Raw genomic sequence first — 15,320 nt, 5'->3', positions numbered from 1 at the left:
CTTTTGCTTGATCCTCTTGCCTATCCCATAAACTTGATTAGATCCAGTTGAAACATTTTTGGTAAAAATAGGTAATAGTTGATGACGTGTACTTAACGTTGGCATCCTAGCAGGAAACATGTAATATGACTATCCCACCGTTTATAATGCTAAGATTTACCACTGTTAGACTGATGAAAGCCTGATAATTTCATTGCACAGTTAACTTTTAAGACCAGGAAGTAATCTTTGTGGTACACCTAACCTTGTGAAAGCTAGTTTTTTCATTTGAAACATGAATAATAGAATTGTTCTTTTTTTAAGTTTTTTTTTTTTTTAAGATTTTATTTTTAAGTAATCTCTACACCAGAGGTGGGGCTCAAACTCACAACCCGGAAATCAAGAGTTGTGTGCCCTACCTACTGAGCCAGCCAAGCACCAGAATTGTGAATAATAAGATTGTTGAATAGAGGAAATAATACATTCAAAGCACCTAGGACATAGTAAACATTCAAATAAAGCAGCAATTATGATTATTTTGGTTGCAACCCCACCAGCAGAAAATATGAAGAAAGAATCAAAAACTCTTCCTTTCCATTCCCAACATTTATTTCTCTTTTCTGAGAGGCTGGCCATTTTGGAGTCTCATAGACAGGCTGGACATTTGGCCTTGTTACTAAACAGGTCAGGTCTATGGACAAGATAGTAGTAGTATCAATTGCCCTTTATGTAAATTAACTGCCATATGCGGAGGGCTTAGTATGTTTAAACATTGCACTATATACTTTACAAACATTTTCGCATTTAATTCTTTCTTACACCTCACAAGCAAGAATTTTTATCCCTATTTTCCAGATGAGGAATTTGAGGCTCAGAAAGATTAAATAACTTGCTCAGGCAGCACGACTTGGACGCAGAAGATGGCACCTGAAATTGGGAATCCTACCATCTCCTAGGGTTGAGACTCAGAAAAGCGTAAAACCGATTGCACCTGGCTTTAAGAAACCCATTATTTCTCAGTTGTCAACATCTCAGCAAGCTTTCTCTCTCTTAAAGTTGAACTCCTCTCTTCCCTGCTTCACTCCCTCATCTTTACGCCCCCAGCATTTGACTCCACCTGACTACATATTAACTTTATTGTTATTCCCAACTCGTACTGCCTACTCCATGAGGGTAGGGATCTTTGTTTTGTTCACTGCTGATCTCTCGGCATTTCTAACAGTACCTGGCACACACAAGGAAATGCTTATAAAGTTGTCGAAAAAACGACTAACACGCTGCCGGAACCATCAGGGACGGAGATTTCAGGGGCGGGGACTGAACCTTGCCGGGGTCCTTCGTACAGCCCCCACCCCCACCCCGCCTTCCGCCTAGCTATAGGAGAGAGGGAGAAAAGCCCCGCCCTTCGTTCGGCCACCGCCGCGGCTAAGGCCGTCGCAGCGCCCCGCAGCGTAGCGCAGCAAGCGGATTGGATGACTGGGTAGGGTTTCTGGAGTCGCGTTTGACTCATAGGTTCCGCGGCGTCGGCGCTTACTGTGTGCGTCATTTCCGGGCGGCGCGGGTCGGAGTGGGCAACGGCCTGCAGAGCAACATGCCTAAGTGAGTGGGGCCCGGAATCTGTGGATGTTCTCGGTCATGGTCGCTAACTGTGTCCCAGTGGGGTGGTGCAGAGAGGGTTCTAGCTCTTGAGATTTTCCGGGAAGGGGGAGGATGTGGGGAAGGGAGCCTGGGAGTTGCAGATACTGCCCTCTTGCAGTGTCGGTAGGTCGACTCGGCCCAAGGCAACGAAAAGCCTAGTTTCTGTCAGATTGCTTTATCTAATGTCTTGGAAACATGAGTAGGTCTTTTTATAATTTGCCTTCATTGAACAGCACTCTGGTGGATGGGCATCTGTTAACTGGTGGTCGTCTTCTCTTTTTCTCTGTTTTCCACCTCTTTCCAGGTTTTATTGTGACTACTGCGACACGTACCTCACCCATGACTCTGTAAGTAGTGTCTCTTCTCAGTTTCAGAACACTTTGTGCTTAACAAATTAGACTTTTTTTTTTTAGGTGTAAATTTGGGCTTTTCATCCTGTTAAGGTTTAAGAGCTCCTGCTTGGAGAAAATAACCTGGATTTTGTTTCCCCCATTTTTCCTGTAACTGTTTTCATAATTCGTAGTTATTGATTTTCCAGCAATTACTGTTTTCAGTTGAGAGCCAAATAAAAATGCTTTAGCAAAATAGAAAGTGAAAAAAAATTTTTATGGCACAAAAAGTTTCCAGGGACGTGTTCTAAAGTTCAAATACTTGACTGGGACAAGGCACTCAGAAGTTTTATTGATTAAACTGGAAAGAAATGCCTAAATTTGAAACCGAGTACTGTGCTTTGATTTGATTAAAAACTGTCAAATAACAACCAAGATTGAGCATTTACTATGTGTCCAGATGCTTTACATGTATCATTTTGTTTAATGCTCATATTAAGCCTAAGCGGTTAGTATTATCTCCATCTTGCAGAAGAGGAAACTGAGGTAGAGTGTGGTTAAATGATTGTCTAGGTGTTACTAAATCAGTTGTACAGAGCTGGAAGGTTAGCCTAAGCAGTCTAACTCCAGGGCTTCTCTGCCAGCAGCTCTCAGACTTTTTTTGTCTCCTGATCTCTTGCCACTCTTAAAAATTACTGGGTCATTTAAAAAAACGAGTTACGCCAGTTATATTGGTTTAATTAGTAATATTTGCTGTATATTTGAAATTAAAACTTAAAATTAAAAAAATACTGATTCATTTGAACGTAACAAAGTTTTTACTTGTAATACAAATAACATTTTAAAAGTGAAAAATAGCTATTTTCAAAAAAGAAAAAAGTATTGTGAAGAATGGTATTGCTTTAGCCTTTCTGTAAGCCTTTGTAATATCTGACTTAATGGAAGACAGGTGGATTCTTCTGCATTCAATTTGTTGCACTATGTTTTGGTTGAATTATATGAAGAATCCAACCTCACATAGATGAGTTGAAAAAAGTAGGGTACTTTACCAGCCTTTTTAGATAATTGTGGATATTTTTTAATACTTTATATTACTGCATCCAAACTAGTTGCAGTGTGGAATCTGAAACTGTTTCAAACTTTTCATACTCTGTTACATCAAAATTCATGGATCTGGGGGTGCATAGGTAGCTCAATCATTTAAGCATCTGACTCTTGATTTCAGCTCAGGTCATGATCTCAGGATTGTAAGATTGAACCCTTCTATTCTCTCTCTACCTCTGCCCTTCCCTGTCTCCATCCCTCCGCCCCCGGCAATTTCACTGATCTGCTTTGCACTTTGAGTGAATCTTTTACCAGACAAGATTTTGTAATGTGCTTTGGTCATTTGGAAAATGAATATTGGAATATTGGTGCACTCAGTCATACAGGTGTTCCATGTGTTGACACATTTTTGATTATGTAATATAAAAATTCATATTAATGTCACAATCTAATCAGAAGGGGACTTTAAGTATTGGGAAGCTGACAAGCTCATGGTAGTAGATAAGGTTTTCTAAAATTCTGAGTTTTGTGCGAAAGCTCAAATTTTATCCTTGGCAATAAATACTACCAATTGCTTCCTTTGAAGTGACAGGCTCACTTCACTTATTTCTGAGAAGTCTGAATCTCCTGTTTGTTTCTCAGTCTGTCAAGTAAAAATGATGTTCCATCAAAGAGGCAGCCGGTAGAACTTACAACTTGAACTATTTGCAGTCCTGCTTTTCTTTGAAATAGCAACATATTTTGGCATGGGGCTGAAGTACTTTGTACATCCCATTTTGTACCCAGAATTTTAAAAAGACATGGGGACTCCTGGGTGGCTCAGTGGGTTAAGGCCTCTGCCTTCAGCTCAGGTCATGATCCCACAGTCCTGAGAACGAGCACCTCATTGGGCTTTCTGCTCAGCAGGGATCCTGCTTCCTCCTCTCTCTCTGCCTGCCTCTCTGCCTACTTGTGATCTCTGTCTGTCAAATAAATAAATAAAATCTTTAAAAAAATAAAAATAAAAAGACATGAACTTAAGAGTTGAGGTTTAATAGAATTAAAAATTTTGCTGCTTCATCAAGGACAGTTTCAGTGAAACTGCCCCCCCCCGCCCCCATGAGTACAGTGTTGAAAAATACAACAACCCCTAATACATTGGGTTGCCATTGCCTTGATTCATTCTAAAGTGCCAGAAGTTTGATATCATCTGTGCAAATGACAATACAGTGGAAAAGGAAAGTATGTCTTAACATCATTATGGAACTACTTTGACCTTGCAGACCCCCTGAAGGGTGTGTCTGAGACACCCGTAGCTGCCTGTGAGCCACACCTTGAAAACTATAGCTCTGTATTTGGCTGCCTCTGCAGAAATGTGATTAAACCGGAGCTCCTGATCATCTTGGCATCTTGAATAGTAGCTGCAGGAACCCTAGCCAGATGTTCAGTATTAATTTGTGGAACATGTAAGTAGGATGACTCCTCTTGAAGGAATAATAGTTTTGAATATTATTATAGATTGTCCTGAATGGGACTCCTCCAATAAGTTGGTATCACAGTAATTTGCCTATAGAGTCCCAGTTTTTATTTTGTTTTGTTTTGTTTTTTTTTTGATCCTAGCCCCTTTGACCCCTTATCATGATTTTCTAAAATTGTTAGTGAGTAGGTTAATGCTTTTTAACCATTTTATACCTTATCTTGCTAATGCCAACATTCAGAGAATAAAAGGATCCCTTTATAACAAATGTCTGTTTCTGAGAAATGTCAGGAACCCCTGTAGAAAAATTCCATAGTGATTGAAGCAGTTCCCTGTGGTGGACTTTGAAATGCAATAAACATTCAGCACTTCAGCTTTTGAGTTTTTGCTGATTTTTAGGCATGATTTTGTTATAAGGCTCAAGGCCTTGTTGTGTTATGTAATTGGTCACTGGAGAGTCAGGGAACAAACAGTATTTTGAAATGTAGACCATGAAAAGACAGTCTGTGGTTATGTGATACTGGTCCTGTCTGCTGCTACAGAAGCCGTCCTGTGAAGAGAGGTTCTGTTGGTAGGAGGTAATTAAACAGCCATGAGGAGCATCTGAGTAAGGTCTGGACTCGAGGCCTTGGTTTGCTACTTACCAACTATGTGTTTTAAGACAAGTCTTTAAGCATAAATTAAAGATAATAGGCTTGTGATTTTTAAAATCAATTTTATTGAATTTTATATTTATACATATATATATTTTTTAAAAAGATTTTTGTGTTTATTTGACAGAGAGAGAGATCACAGGTAGGCAGAGCAGCACACAGAGAGAGGGGGAAGTAGGCTCCTTGCTGAGCAGAGATCCCTGATGCGGGGCTTGATCCCAGGACCCTGAGATCGTGACCTGAGCCAAAGGCAGAGGCTTAACCCACTGAGCCACCTAGGCGCCCCAATTTTATTGAATTATATTTCGATTAAATGCATACCTTTTAAGTATGGTCTGATAATTTGGCAAATAACTTCCATTTGGTGTATACATGAGATACAGAACATTTCCATCACCCCAGAAAGTTCCTTTGTGTTTTTTTACTTTCTGTCCCCTGCACCCTTAGCCCCAACTGATCTGGTTTTTATTATGAAAGGTCAATTTTAACTGGTTTTAAAACTTCATATGAATGGAATCTTAGGGTATATACTCTGTGTATCTCACTTCTTTTGCTGAGTATATTGTGTGTGTGTTTTTTTTTTTTTTTAAGATTTATTTGAGAGAGAGAGCGAGCAGTGGTGGGAGGGGCAGAGGGACCAGCATACTCTCTGCTGAGCTGGGAGCCGGATGCGGGGCTCAATCCCAGGGCCCCAATCCCAGGGCCCCGAGACCATACCTCAACTGAAGGCAGATATATAGCTGACCGGGCCACCCAGGTGCCCTCAGCATCCTTTTGAGATTCATCCATAATTGTGTGAATTAGTGATGGGTTCTTTCTGGTTAATATTCCATTGTACCATGCACATGTGATTATTAGGATGATTGAGACACCGCTTGTAAAGTACATAGCATGGTGTTTGGCAACACTGCTTGTAAAGTACATAGCATGGTGTTTGGCATGTAGTGTTAAATAAATGTTAACTTAAACAAATGGTTAAATGTGTGGAGTTTATCTTATGTCAGTTTTACCTCAGAAAAGCTGTTAAAAAACCAAAGGATTAGTGAGCTAGAGACAAAAGTCTGTATGTGATTTATAGTCTATATTCTAGACCCAAAGTCATTTAAAAGAACATATTCTTATAAACAGTATACTTTAAATATATGTAAGCTGTATTATTTTGCTATAGAATAATCTAAGAAAGGGCATTAAAGTGGCATTATGTTCTAGATCAGGAGTTTGCAAACTTTCCCTTCAGTGCCAGACTAATTATTTTAGGTTTGTGGACCATATAGTCTTTTTCTGCGATAACTACTAGAGTAAGGACAGGACATAGATAATACCTGAACAAATGAATGTGGCTGTGTTCCACTCCGTTGTTTTACAAAATCAGGTGACTGGCCCATGGGTCATAGTTTGCTGACCTCTGGTCAGTTGATAAATATATAAATTTATTTATAAATGACCACAGTGCATTGTTGGATAATGTTTGTAAATCATGCTTCAGCACCCAGCTAAAGCTGCTAAAGGTAGCCAGGCTACCTATATATAAAGAAGGGCTTTATAAAATTTCTGATCTGGAGAACTTGTTTCTGTGACCAATATGATCTTTTTGTCTTACAGCCATCTGTAAGAAAGACACATTGCAGTGGTAGAAAACACAAAGAGAATGTGAAAGACTACTATCAGAAATGGATGGAAGAACAGGCTCAGAGCCTGATCGACAAAACAAGTATGTTTCACTCTCTTGTTCTGTTGTGGGAGAATGGTCCCATTCTTTCTCATCCCTGTCTCTCTGTTGTTTTCCACAGAAGAAGCTCATTCTGAGTGATAAATAGGAGCATTCTGATGTGTTTAACGAAAGAATTAGAAGGTCGTTGGTTTCCCAGGGAATATACGAACACATCAATAGTAATTATTGAGGCTAGAGCAATCAGATGTTGATTAGATTGGGAAGTGGGGCAGAGAAGAATGAGTTGCCTAGTATTTCTTTATTGACATGGACCAGATATTGTAGCAAACTTATGTGAAACCTCCTTTGTAGTGGTCATAAGTTTATTTTATTTTTTAAAGATTTTATTTATTTGAGAGAAAGCGCTAGTGCACAAGCAGGGGGAGGGGCAGAGGCAGAGTGAGAACACAGGCTCCCACTGAGTAGGGAGTCTGATGTGGGGCTTCCCAGGACCCTGGGATCATGACCTGAGGTGAAGGCTTAACCAACTGAGCCACCCAGGCACCCCTGATCATAGTTTTTTATAACTATTTTCCTTTTATAATGGGAAAATGTGGAAGTGGATTTACAGTTACTTTCAAAGAGTTTGAGAGACTTTGAGTTTCTTATTCTTGTAGTCCTGACAAAGATACTCTGTTAAGAAGGAAATATTGGATGTGACAAAGTAACCTGAGTATGTTTCAGACCTCTGTTGGACATGCCATGCTCTTTTTGTTTTGTTTTGTTTTCTGTAGACTCCTAACGCAGGGCTTGAACTCATGATCCTGAGATCAAGAGTCAGATGCCTAACCACCTGAGCTACCCAGGCCCCCCTCTTTTTGTTTAATTTGGGAAGTATTTGTGTGTCTAATTGAGTTCAAGACACTGAAAGAAGATGTAGCATTTCTATGTTAGATCATGCTGGTGTATTTTAGACATGGCCTTTTTCATTTATTCAGAGCTGGCGGGCAAATGTGGGCTTTGATTGTGTTGCAATTTTAAGAAAACAAAGCTTATGTAAAATACCAAAAAAGGAGGAAGACGGGTTAATGAAAGAACCTTCTATGGCTGACCCCCACCTCTGATTTCCATCACCTCGTTGCAACAGTGTTATTTTGTTTATACCAGGTTCTCAGACTTAATGCTCTTGGCCTTTGGACTGGATGATTCTTTGTTGTGGAGCTGTTCTGTGCATTGTAGGCTGTTCAGTGGCAGTCCTGGCATCTACCCACCAGATGCCAATAATATTTCCCAGTGATGACAACCAAAAATGTCCCCAAGCATTGCCCCGTGTCCCCAAGAGGGTCAAAATTGCCTTTAGTTGAGAGCCACCAAAAACCTTCATCTCCCTTTCTCCATCCTGGATTATTAAGGAGCAAATCTTGGACATTGTCCTGTTTCATTTGAAAAAATACGTTGTATCAGGCACCTGGGTGGCTCAGTTGGTTAAGTGTCTGCCTTTGGCTCAGGTCATGATCCTGGGGTCCTAGGATCAAGCCCCACATCAGTCTCCCTGCACAGTGGGAAGCCTGCTTTTCTCTCTCCCTCTGCTGCTCTCCCTGCTTTGCTATCTGTGTCAAGTAAATAAAATCTTTGGAAAAAAGAAAAATATATTATGATGTAATCTTTTTTTTCTATTTGAAAAGATGTTAGAAATTTCTTGGCATTAGAGTTTAGAACTGTATTCATTTAGTTATTTTGCGGATGCGGCAGCAGAATTTAGGATGAGTAAATGTTTTTGATGGAAGACTTGGAGGAGAGAAGGCAGGCCCTTAGGGACACACCATGGGATGTTGATGTCCATGATTATGTTGGCTTTGAGTCCACTGTTGAGCCAATGGCTTAGCTACTCCCTCTTCAGTCTTTACAAGTTGTCCTTTTGCTTGGGTTGTGGGAGGTGTCATTTTGATTGGAAAACCCTTGTTGGGATATGATCTCCTATAGAGCACAGGCTCTATTCAGAGGCATAAGTAGCTAGCTGTGCATAAATCTCCACTTCTAAAAGTCATCTTTTTGGATCTGGTCTTTAGGAGTTAGCAGTGATTTACTTGCGTAATTTGACCTACATTGCGCTGGTTGGGATGGAATGGGGATAGGTGGGGTATCCTTAGGCTGCAGATTGCATTGACTTGGAAAATAACTTATATTTAAGGAATAACTTTTATGAGTGTACTTTTTATTTTTATTTTTAAATTTATATATTTACTTAATTTTAGTTCTAGTATAGTTAACTATGAGTGTATCTTAGTATTTATGTGTGACTTCTTTGTAAAGCCACTTATTAATTATCTTTAATTTCTTTTGTCTTCATTTGTGCCTCATATTCATTTGTGCCCTGAAAGAAAAAAGTTGATTGTATTGGACATTTTTTTAAGATTATAATCTTCTTCAGGGCAGACTCTTGCTTTGAAATCTTTATTTCTCTTTCATGTCTCTTAGCTTAGTACATTAATTTCAAAACTACTAAGCCAAAATGATGTGAGGTTTTACAAAAAGCCTGGTCTTTGGGTAGGTATCACACATTTCCACACAAAACTGTGAATGGTTCAAATTGTGAACAGCATCTACAGATTAAAGAAGTCTGCATCTCTTTGGTAAGACATTGGTAATGGGAGGTCTTCATTCCATTCTCCCATAGATCAGCCACAGAAATGCTGACTAAATAAAAATAGGTTAAAAAACCAGGGGCACCGGGGTGGCTCAGTGGGTTAAAGCCTCTGCCTTCAGCTCCGGTCACGATCCCAGGGTCCTGGGATCAAGCCCCACATCGGGCTCTCTGCTCAGCAGGGAGCCTGCTTCCTCCTCTCTCTCTCTGCCTGTCTCTCTGCCTACTTGTGATCTCTCTCTGTCAAATAAATAAATAAAATCTTTAAAAAAAAAATAGGTTAAAAAACCAAAATCAGTAAACAAATTAATTGTAATGTTTGCTGGTAAATACCTACGGTTGATTTAAAACTTCTAGAGGCTGTGATGTAATAATCTTAAATGAAGTAAAGTGAAATAATTGGGACCGTTAATGATTTAAAAGAAAATGGTTATTTTGGTAAGTGAGTTGTTGAGTTCTTATTCACTGTGTGTTGTTTTTTCCTTACTCTATTCAAAGCCGCTGCATTTCAACAAGGAAAGATACCTCCTACTCCATTCTCTGCTCCTCCTCCTGCAGGGGCAATGATCCCACCTCCCCCCAGTCTCCGTAAGTTTATGAAGTTTTCTTCTTAACAGCCATAACTTCAGGGCAGCAGATTATCTGTTGATTTTGTTAGATTACCTCACAGTTGACTTTTGAATGCTCATGTACTGAATATATAGATAGTAAATGAAAACAACTTCAGTGATATCATTTCTAAAATATCTTCAGGGTTAGATAGCGTTGTTGCTAGGATATTGTGTTTGTGACTTCCCAAGTGGGTCTGATACAAATTGAATGGAAAGGTCAGAATGTACCTGTGATTAGATGAGCTCATGTATGAAGCTCATTATTATTATTATATTAGGTAAGCTAAAATATTAATACATCGATGAGTACATCACATCATTTACTGCCGTGAACCCAACACTGGAGGATTAAAGTAGTAGATAAACTCTTCAGTCGTTTTTCCTATTTTCTAACCCACCTAACACCAATATATGTACCTTGGGAAAGACAGAATCAGACATTTGAAAGTGGAAGGGATCAAAGGCCTCTCCTCTCTATGAAGATTTTTTGTTTCTGAATGACAGAAGGAGAATGAGTAATTAGGCCATAAGTTCCATGGCTCTCCTGAAAAGGCTCAGATTGAAATTGAATTCAGAAACCTAAACTTGGTCTTGTAAGTAACCCTGGATATAAACATGGGGAAGTAGGCTATTTATATAGTTGCACACTAATGCAGGTCAGCCACTAACGGCCCACCAAACCTTTATTGGGCTTCCGCCATCCTGGGACCAATCAGGCCTTGGGTCACAGTGGCTCTCAGGTTACTTCTCTGTCCTAGTCTGTATTTTGGCTGGCTGGCACCCAACTCCATTATTTTAATAGTAGAATGATTTATAGTATGAATGTGCCATAATTAATCTCACCATTTTCATATTGTTGGACATTTAAGTTGTTCCAGATTGTTGTAAATATACTGTCAAGAATATCTCTGCATATACATCTTTATCTTCATAGTTCCAAAGAATCTTTTAAAGATTTTGATTTAAAAAACGGACCTGGGATTAGGTGCTTGTGGCTTTAGTTTGACAGAAACTCTACAGAAAGCACAATATTTTTAAAAAAATAAATAAATAAACTTCTGGAATTTTTTTTAACTTGGGAGAACCTGACTTGATTTTCTATTTCTGTTGAGGCAGTCTTGTTCTTGTTTTTTGGACATAAAGTTTCGTGGAATACTTATGTTTGCTGCTCTGCTCTTATAAAAAAGAAACCATAAGAAGTCTGTTGTTCCAGAACTTGGACTTAGACTATGATGCCCCACTAGTTTCATAGAAGAGAAAATATGTAAGCATATCTTAACCTCTGCCCCCATTTGTTACTCCAGCGGGTCCTCCTCGCCCTGGTATGATGCCAGCGCCCCACATGGGGGGCCCTCCCATGATGCCCATGATGGGCCCTCCTCCTCCTGGGATGATGCCAGTGGGACCTGGTAAGTTTGAATCTCTTTCCTTTTAGGATGCTTCATTGTGTTTTAGTTCTCTGTTTCAATAGGATTCTTAGTTCACCGTTAAACATGTTATTGCAACAAATTATATTTGTAAATCTGTAATGATAAAAAGAAATATTTGTTTTACCAGTGTAATTGGATGATACCCAAAGACCTTGTACTACTAAAAACAGGATAAGGCTGCCTTTTTTTTTCTTCTTCTTCTCCCTCCTGCCACTTACTTGCCTCCTCCTAACTTTTGGCCATTTATAATGGAGGTAAAGGTAGATGAGTTTGTTCCAAGGGGAGATAAAGGGGAGGGTAGGTAAATACTTCTGCTGCTACTTTTCTCTGTTTCAGTTTGAAGCAGAGCACAAGCAGGGGGAGTGGCAGGCAGAGGGAGAGAGAGAAGCAGACTCCCTGCCAAGCAGGGAGTCCTCGAAGGCAGACGCTTAACAGATTGAGCCACCCATGCACCCCCCCCCATAATGCATTCTTTACCAACTTTATTTTCATTTTCTTTCATGGTTAGAAACCTTGTGAGGCAGTCTAGTTCCAATCTTTTATGATCCCTTCGCCTACCAAATTCGTGAGCACTTTCTGGGGTGATTTACTTGAGGTTTTCTAAATACCTACTTAGTTTTCATGGAAACAGTTCTTTTTTTTTTTTTTTAAGATTTAATTTCTGTATTTGACATAGAGTGGGGGGTTGAGAGAAAGCACAAGCAGGGGGAGTGGCAGGCAGAGGGAGAAGCAGACTCCCTACTGAGCAAGGAGCCCCATGCGGGGCTCGATCCCAGGGCCCTGGGATCACGACTCAAGCCAAAGGCAGCTGTTTAACCAACTGAGCCACCCAGGTGCCCCAAACAGTTCCTTTTTTATATTCATTTTATTGATTTGCAAAACAGATTATGTAATTAGAGTAAATACAATGACCATAAGAAACCTCCAACTCAGCTGGTAAGACAAGGTACAAAAAGGTATTACAGTAGCTTCCTAGCCAGAAGCATTCAGTGTGCTCGCTGTGGGTGTCATTTAGAGGGATATGAGGAGAGTCTAGATAAGATTTTCTGCCTTACTGGCTTCTGACCCAAAACAAAGTGACTTACATGGCTTCTTTTGCATTCTTAAATCAGGGTCACAAATTCAAATTCTTAGAGGGGTTAGGGATGTGGTGAACTGGTGAATGCATGAAACACCTAAAGAAGGCTTCTAGAACTCAGCTCCAGCCTGCTATTGACATTTGATAATTCAGGTTTGGTGTTGCCAGTTCTCCTGAGTGTTTTATTGTTTTCAGCCAAGACAATAATACGATTATCTGAATTAAAATAATTTAACTAGTTGGGGGTGGGCAGGGTTAAGAACGGGTTGGGATAAGATAGAAGGTTGGCCAGGGATGAATAAATACTGAAGCTGGATGATGGGTACATGGATGTTCTTTATCCTCTTTTTTTTCTATTCTTGTGTATGTTTGAACATTTCCATAATAAAAAGTTTAAAAAAGGAATCTAGACTTACTACTTACTAGTAATTAGACTCTTAGTTGCCACTCTTGGCAACTAATTACAGTTAAATGCACTGTGGAGACCAAAGTAAACAACTTTTCAGATGCCTCGTTTTCAGTCTTTGGTCCAGATGAATTTCCTCTAGGAAATGCTGAATATAGGTTATGTTAAGTTGGGGTTTTTTAATAAGATACTTAGAAGTTTAGTATTATTCTCTGTTCCTGTTGAAAATTGAAAAATTCTGTACCTGTTGTGTCTTTTCATATACTTGTGTTTTACTTCTTGTGAAAAGGCTGTATTTGGCTTTGAATATAGTTTTCTCTTGAACCATTTATCTCAATCCGTTAATCAAAATGGTTTAATAAGTAATTATGTCAATTTTTATATTTAAAAAGAAGACCTGAAAATTATGAGGCATAATAATAAAATGAATACCCGTGAACCCACCACTCAGCTGAGGAGGTAGAATATTCTCAATTTTGTGAAGCTGCCTATAATCTTCCTCCTCAACCCCCACCTTCACTTGCCCTCCCTGCCCTGGCTCATTCACTTGGCTGGTATATTGATGGGACACTGCAAAAAATTCCTTAACAGTTTCTAACATGCATTAGAAAAATCAGATTTTCGTGTGTGCACTAATTGTTGTAAATCACATTATTGCCTATTTTTCTTGACTTGAGCTAAGTATGGTTACTAACAGGTTCTCAGCATGGGCCTCCTGCTCACCTTTCCTACAACTCCGAACAAACGCTTAGTGGTAAGATTGTCCTCTGTGCCTGTGTACATTCATGAAATAGCTCCTGGTTATATGGTGGGTAGAACTGATTAAAAATGCTGACTGAGTAACATGTAATTTAGTTGTGAATTTCCCTGAGTTAGAAAAGGTCAATTTAGGGAACTAGTGTCCCTGGTGGTTTCTGGAAAGCAGTCTATTAATAGTTTCCCCCTTACTATCATTAGATCATGATTCCCATATGGTTCTTGTGTTGACCTTCGTTCTTTGTTTGAGAATGTCTACTTTACAGATGTGATGAATTTGTTGCATTTCTTCTGTCAAGTATGTCTTTCTTCCAGCATTTTGCAGGGGGGGCTACTTTTTTGTCTTTAATTGAAGTCCCATCAAGCTCGCTCATAAATAGTATTTTCTGACTCTCTTTTTTCCTTTTCTTTCTTTTGTCCTGCAGCTCCTGGAATGAGGCCACCTATGGGAGGCCACATGCCAATGATGCCTGGGCCCCCAATGATGAGACCTCCTGCCCGTCCCATGATGGTGCCCACTCGGCCAGGAATGACTCGACCGGACAGATAAGGAGAGACAGGAACCTCTTTATATTCATTTTATATTACTTGTTCTACTTCACCAGGAGATCATGGTGCTGTGACTCTGGGTGTTTCTTCACAGCAGGACAAGGAAGATTTGCTTGCCCTTCTATCAAAGAAAGAATAGTTTTTGCAGGGGAGTAGTGGGACAAAAAAAAAAAAGTAATTTTCATTTGTATTGTGAAATGTGAAAATAAAATTGTCAGCTGTTTTAGTTAAAAACCTGTTCCCTTTTTTCTCCCCTCTGTAGTCGTTGTGCATTATAAAAGAGATGAAGTCTTCTGGTTGTGTTTCTCTAGCTCGTTCTCTCTGCAGGATGCCTCTGCATGGCATTCTTTTTCCTCAGCTATAGTGAGTCCCTTTGGACACCCTGCTTTTATTTAGAAAAGTTCTTTTGTGCAAGACCTGGTAAACCCAACACTTTAAAGTATCAACTTTTTGTTGATTAAAACAATAGAGGACGCCTGGGTGGCTCAGTTGGTTAAGTGGCTGCCTTCGGCTCAGGTCATGATCTCAGTGTCCTGGGATCGAGTCCCACATCAGGCTCCTTGCTCAACAGGGAGCCTGCTTCTCTCTCTGCCTCTGCCTACCACTCTGCCTGCCACTCTGTCTGCCTGTGCTCACTCTCTCTCTCTCTGACAAATAAATAAAATCTTTAAAACAAAAAACAGTAAACAGCACAATCGGTTACTTTTTCACATGGACAGCATTTGGTGTAGTAAGTGGAAAATTTTAAATCATTTATGCTGAAGTAAGGAAAAAGACTTTCCAGGCTCTGTATGTCAGCTAAGGATGGCAAGCATTGCCTTAACCTCAGCTTCTCCTTTGTCTTAGTTCCTCTTTTTCTTGGGCTTCAATAATCAGAAAACTTTCTAATAGTAATGGTAAGATTAGGCAGATTTCCATGATACAGAAGTTGTCTTCAGAATGTCATTTGTTATATCATTGGGCTATAATAGTGGGATATTTACAGAGAAGCATGTAGAAAGTAAGCCCCTCGCACTGTTTATATTCTGCTCAGTGTATAACCCAGGCTATTTCACCTTGCAGATGGGAGTGAAAATTGTTAGAATCTTCGAGGAGG

At 39.7% G+C, this 15,320-nt stretch overlaps 1 protein-coding gene across 1 annotated transcript; it reads left to right on the top strand.

The window, feature by feature from the left end:
- The first annotated feature begins 1,473 nt into the window (after positions 1 to 1,473).
- On the top strand, positions 1,474 to 14,715 carry SNRPC (small nuclear ribonucleoprotein polypeptide C). Its single transcript, XM_044255013.1, has 6 exons — positions 1,474 to 1,578; positions 1,922 to 1,964; positions 6,702 to 6,810; positions 9,893 to 9,982; positions 11,310 to 11,414; positions 14,101 to 14,715. Exons 1-6 carry the CDS (start codon positions 1,571 to 1,573, stop codon positions 14,223 to 14,225), a joined length of 480 nt encoding a protein of 159 aa, XP_044110948.1. The 5' UTR covers positions 1,474 to 1,570; the 3' UTR covers positions 14,226 to 14,715.
- The last annotated feature ends 605 nt before the right edge of the window (positions 14,716 to 15,320 follow it).

The sequence above is a fragment of the Neovison vison genome, chromosome 1 (genome assembly GCF_020171115.1).
Source record: "Neovison vison isolate M4711 chromosome 1, ASM_NN_V1, whole genome shotgun sequence".
In the NCBI taxonomy this organism is placed as follows: domain Eukaryota; kingdom Metazoa; phylum Chordata; class Mammalia; order Carnivora; family Mustelidae; genus Neogale; species Neogale vison.
Note: the sequence above shows the minus strand (reverse complement) of the source record. Positions and strands in the feature narration are given on the sequence as shown.

Bases quoted from the DNA above. Each gene is read 5' to 3' on its own strand.
- SNRPC (XM_044255013.1), top strand. The intron at 9,983-11,309 runs GTAAGTTTATGA...TTGTTACTCCAG, and splicing joins CCCACCTCCCCCCAGTCTCC to CGGGTCCTCCTCGCCCTGGT. The intron at 11,415-14,100 runs GTAAGTTTGAAT...TTTGTCCTGCAG, and splicing joins GATGATGCCAGTGGGACCTG to CTCCTGGAATGAGGCCACCT.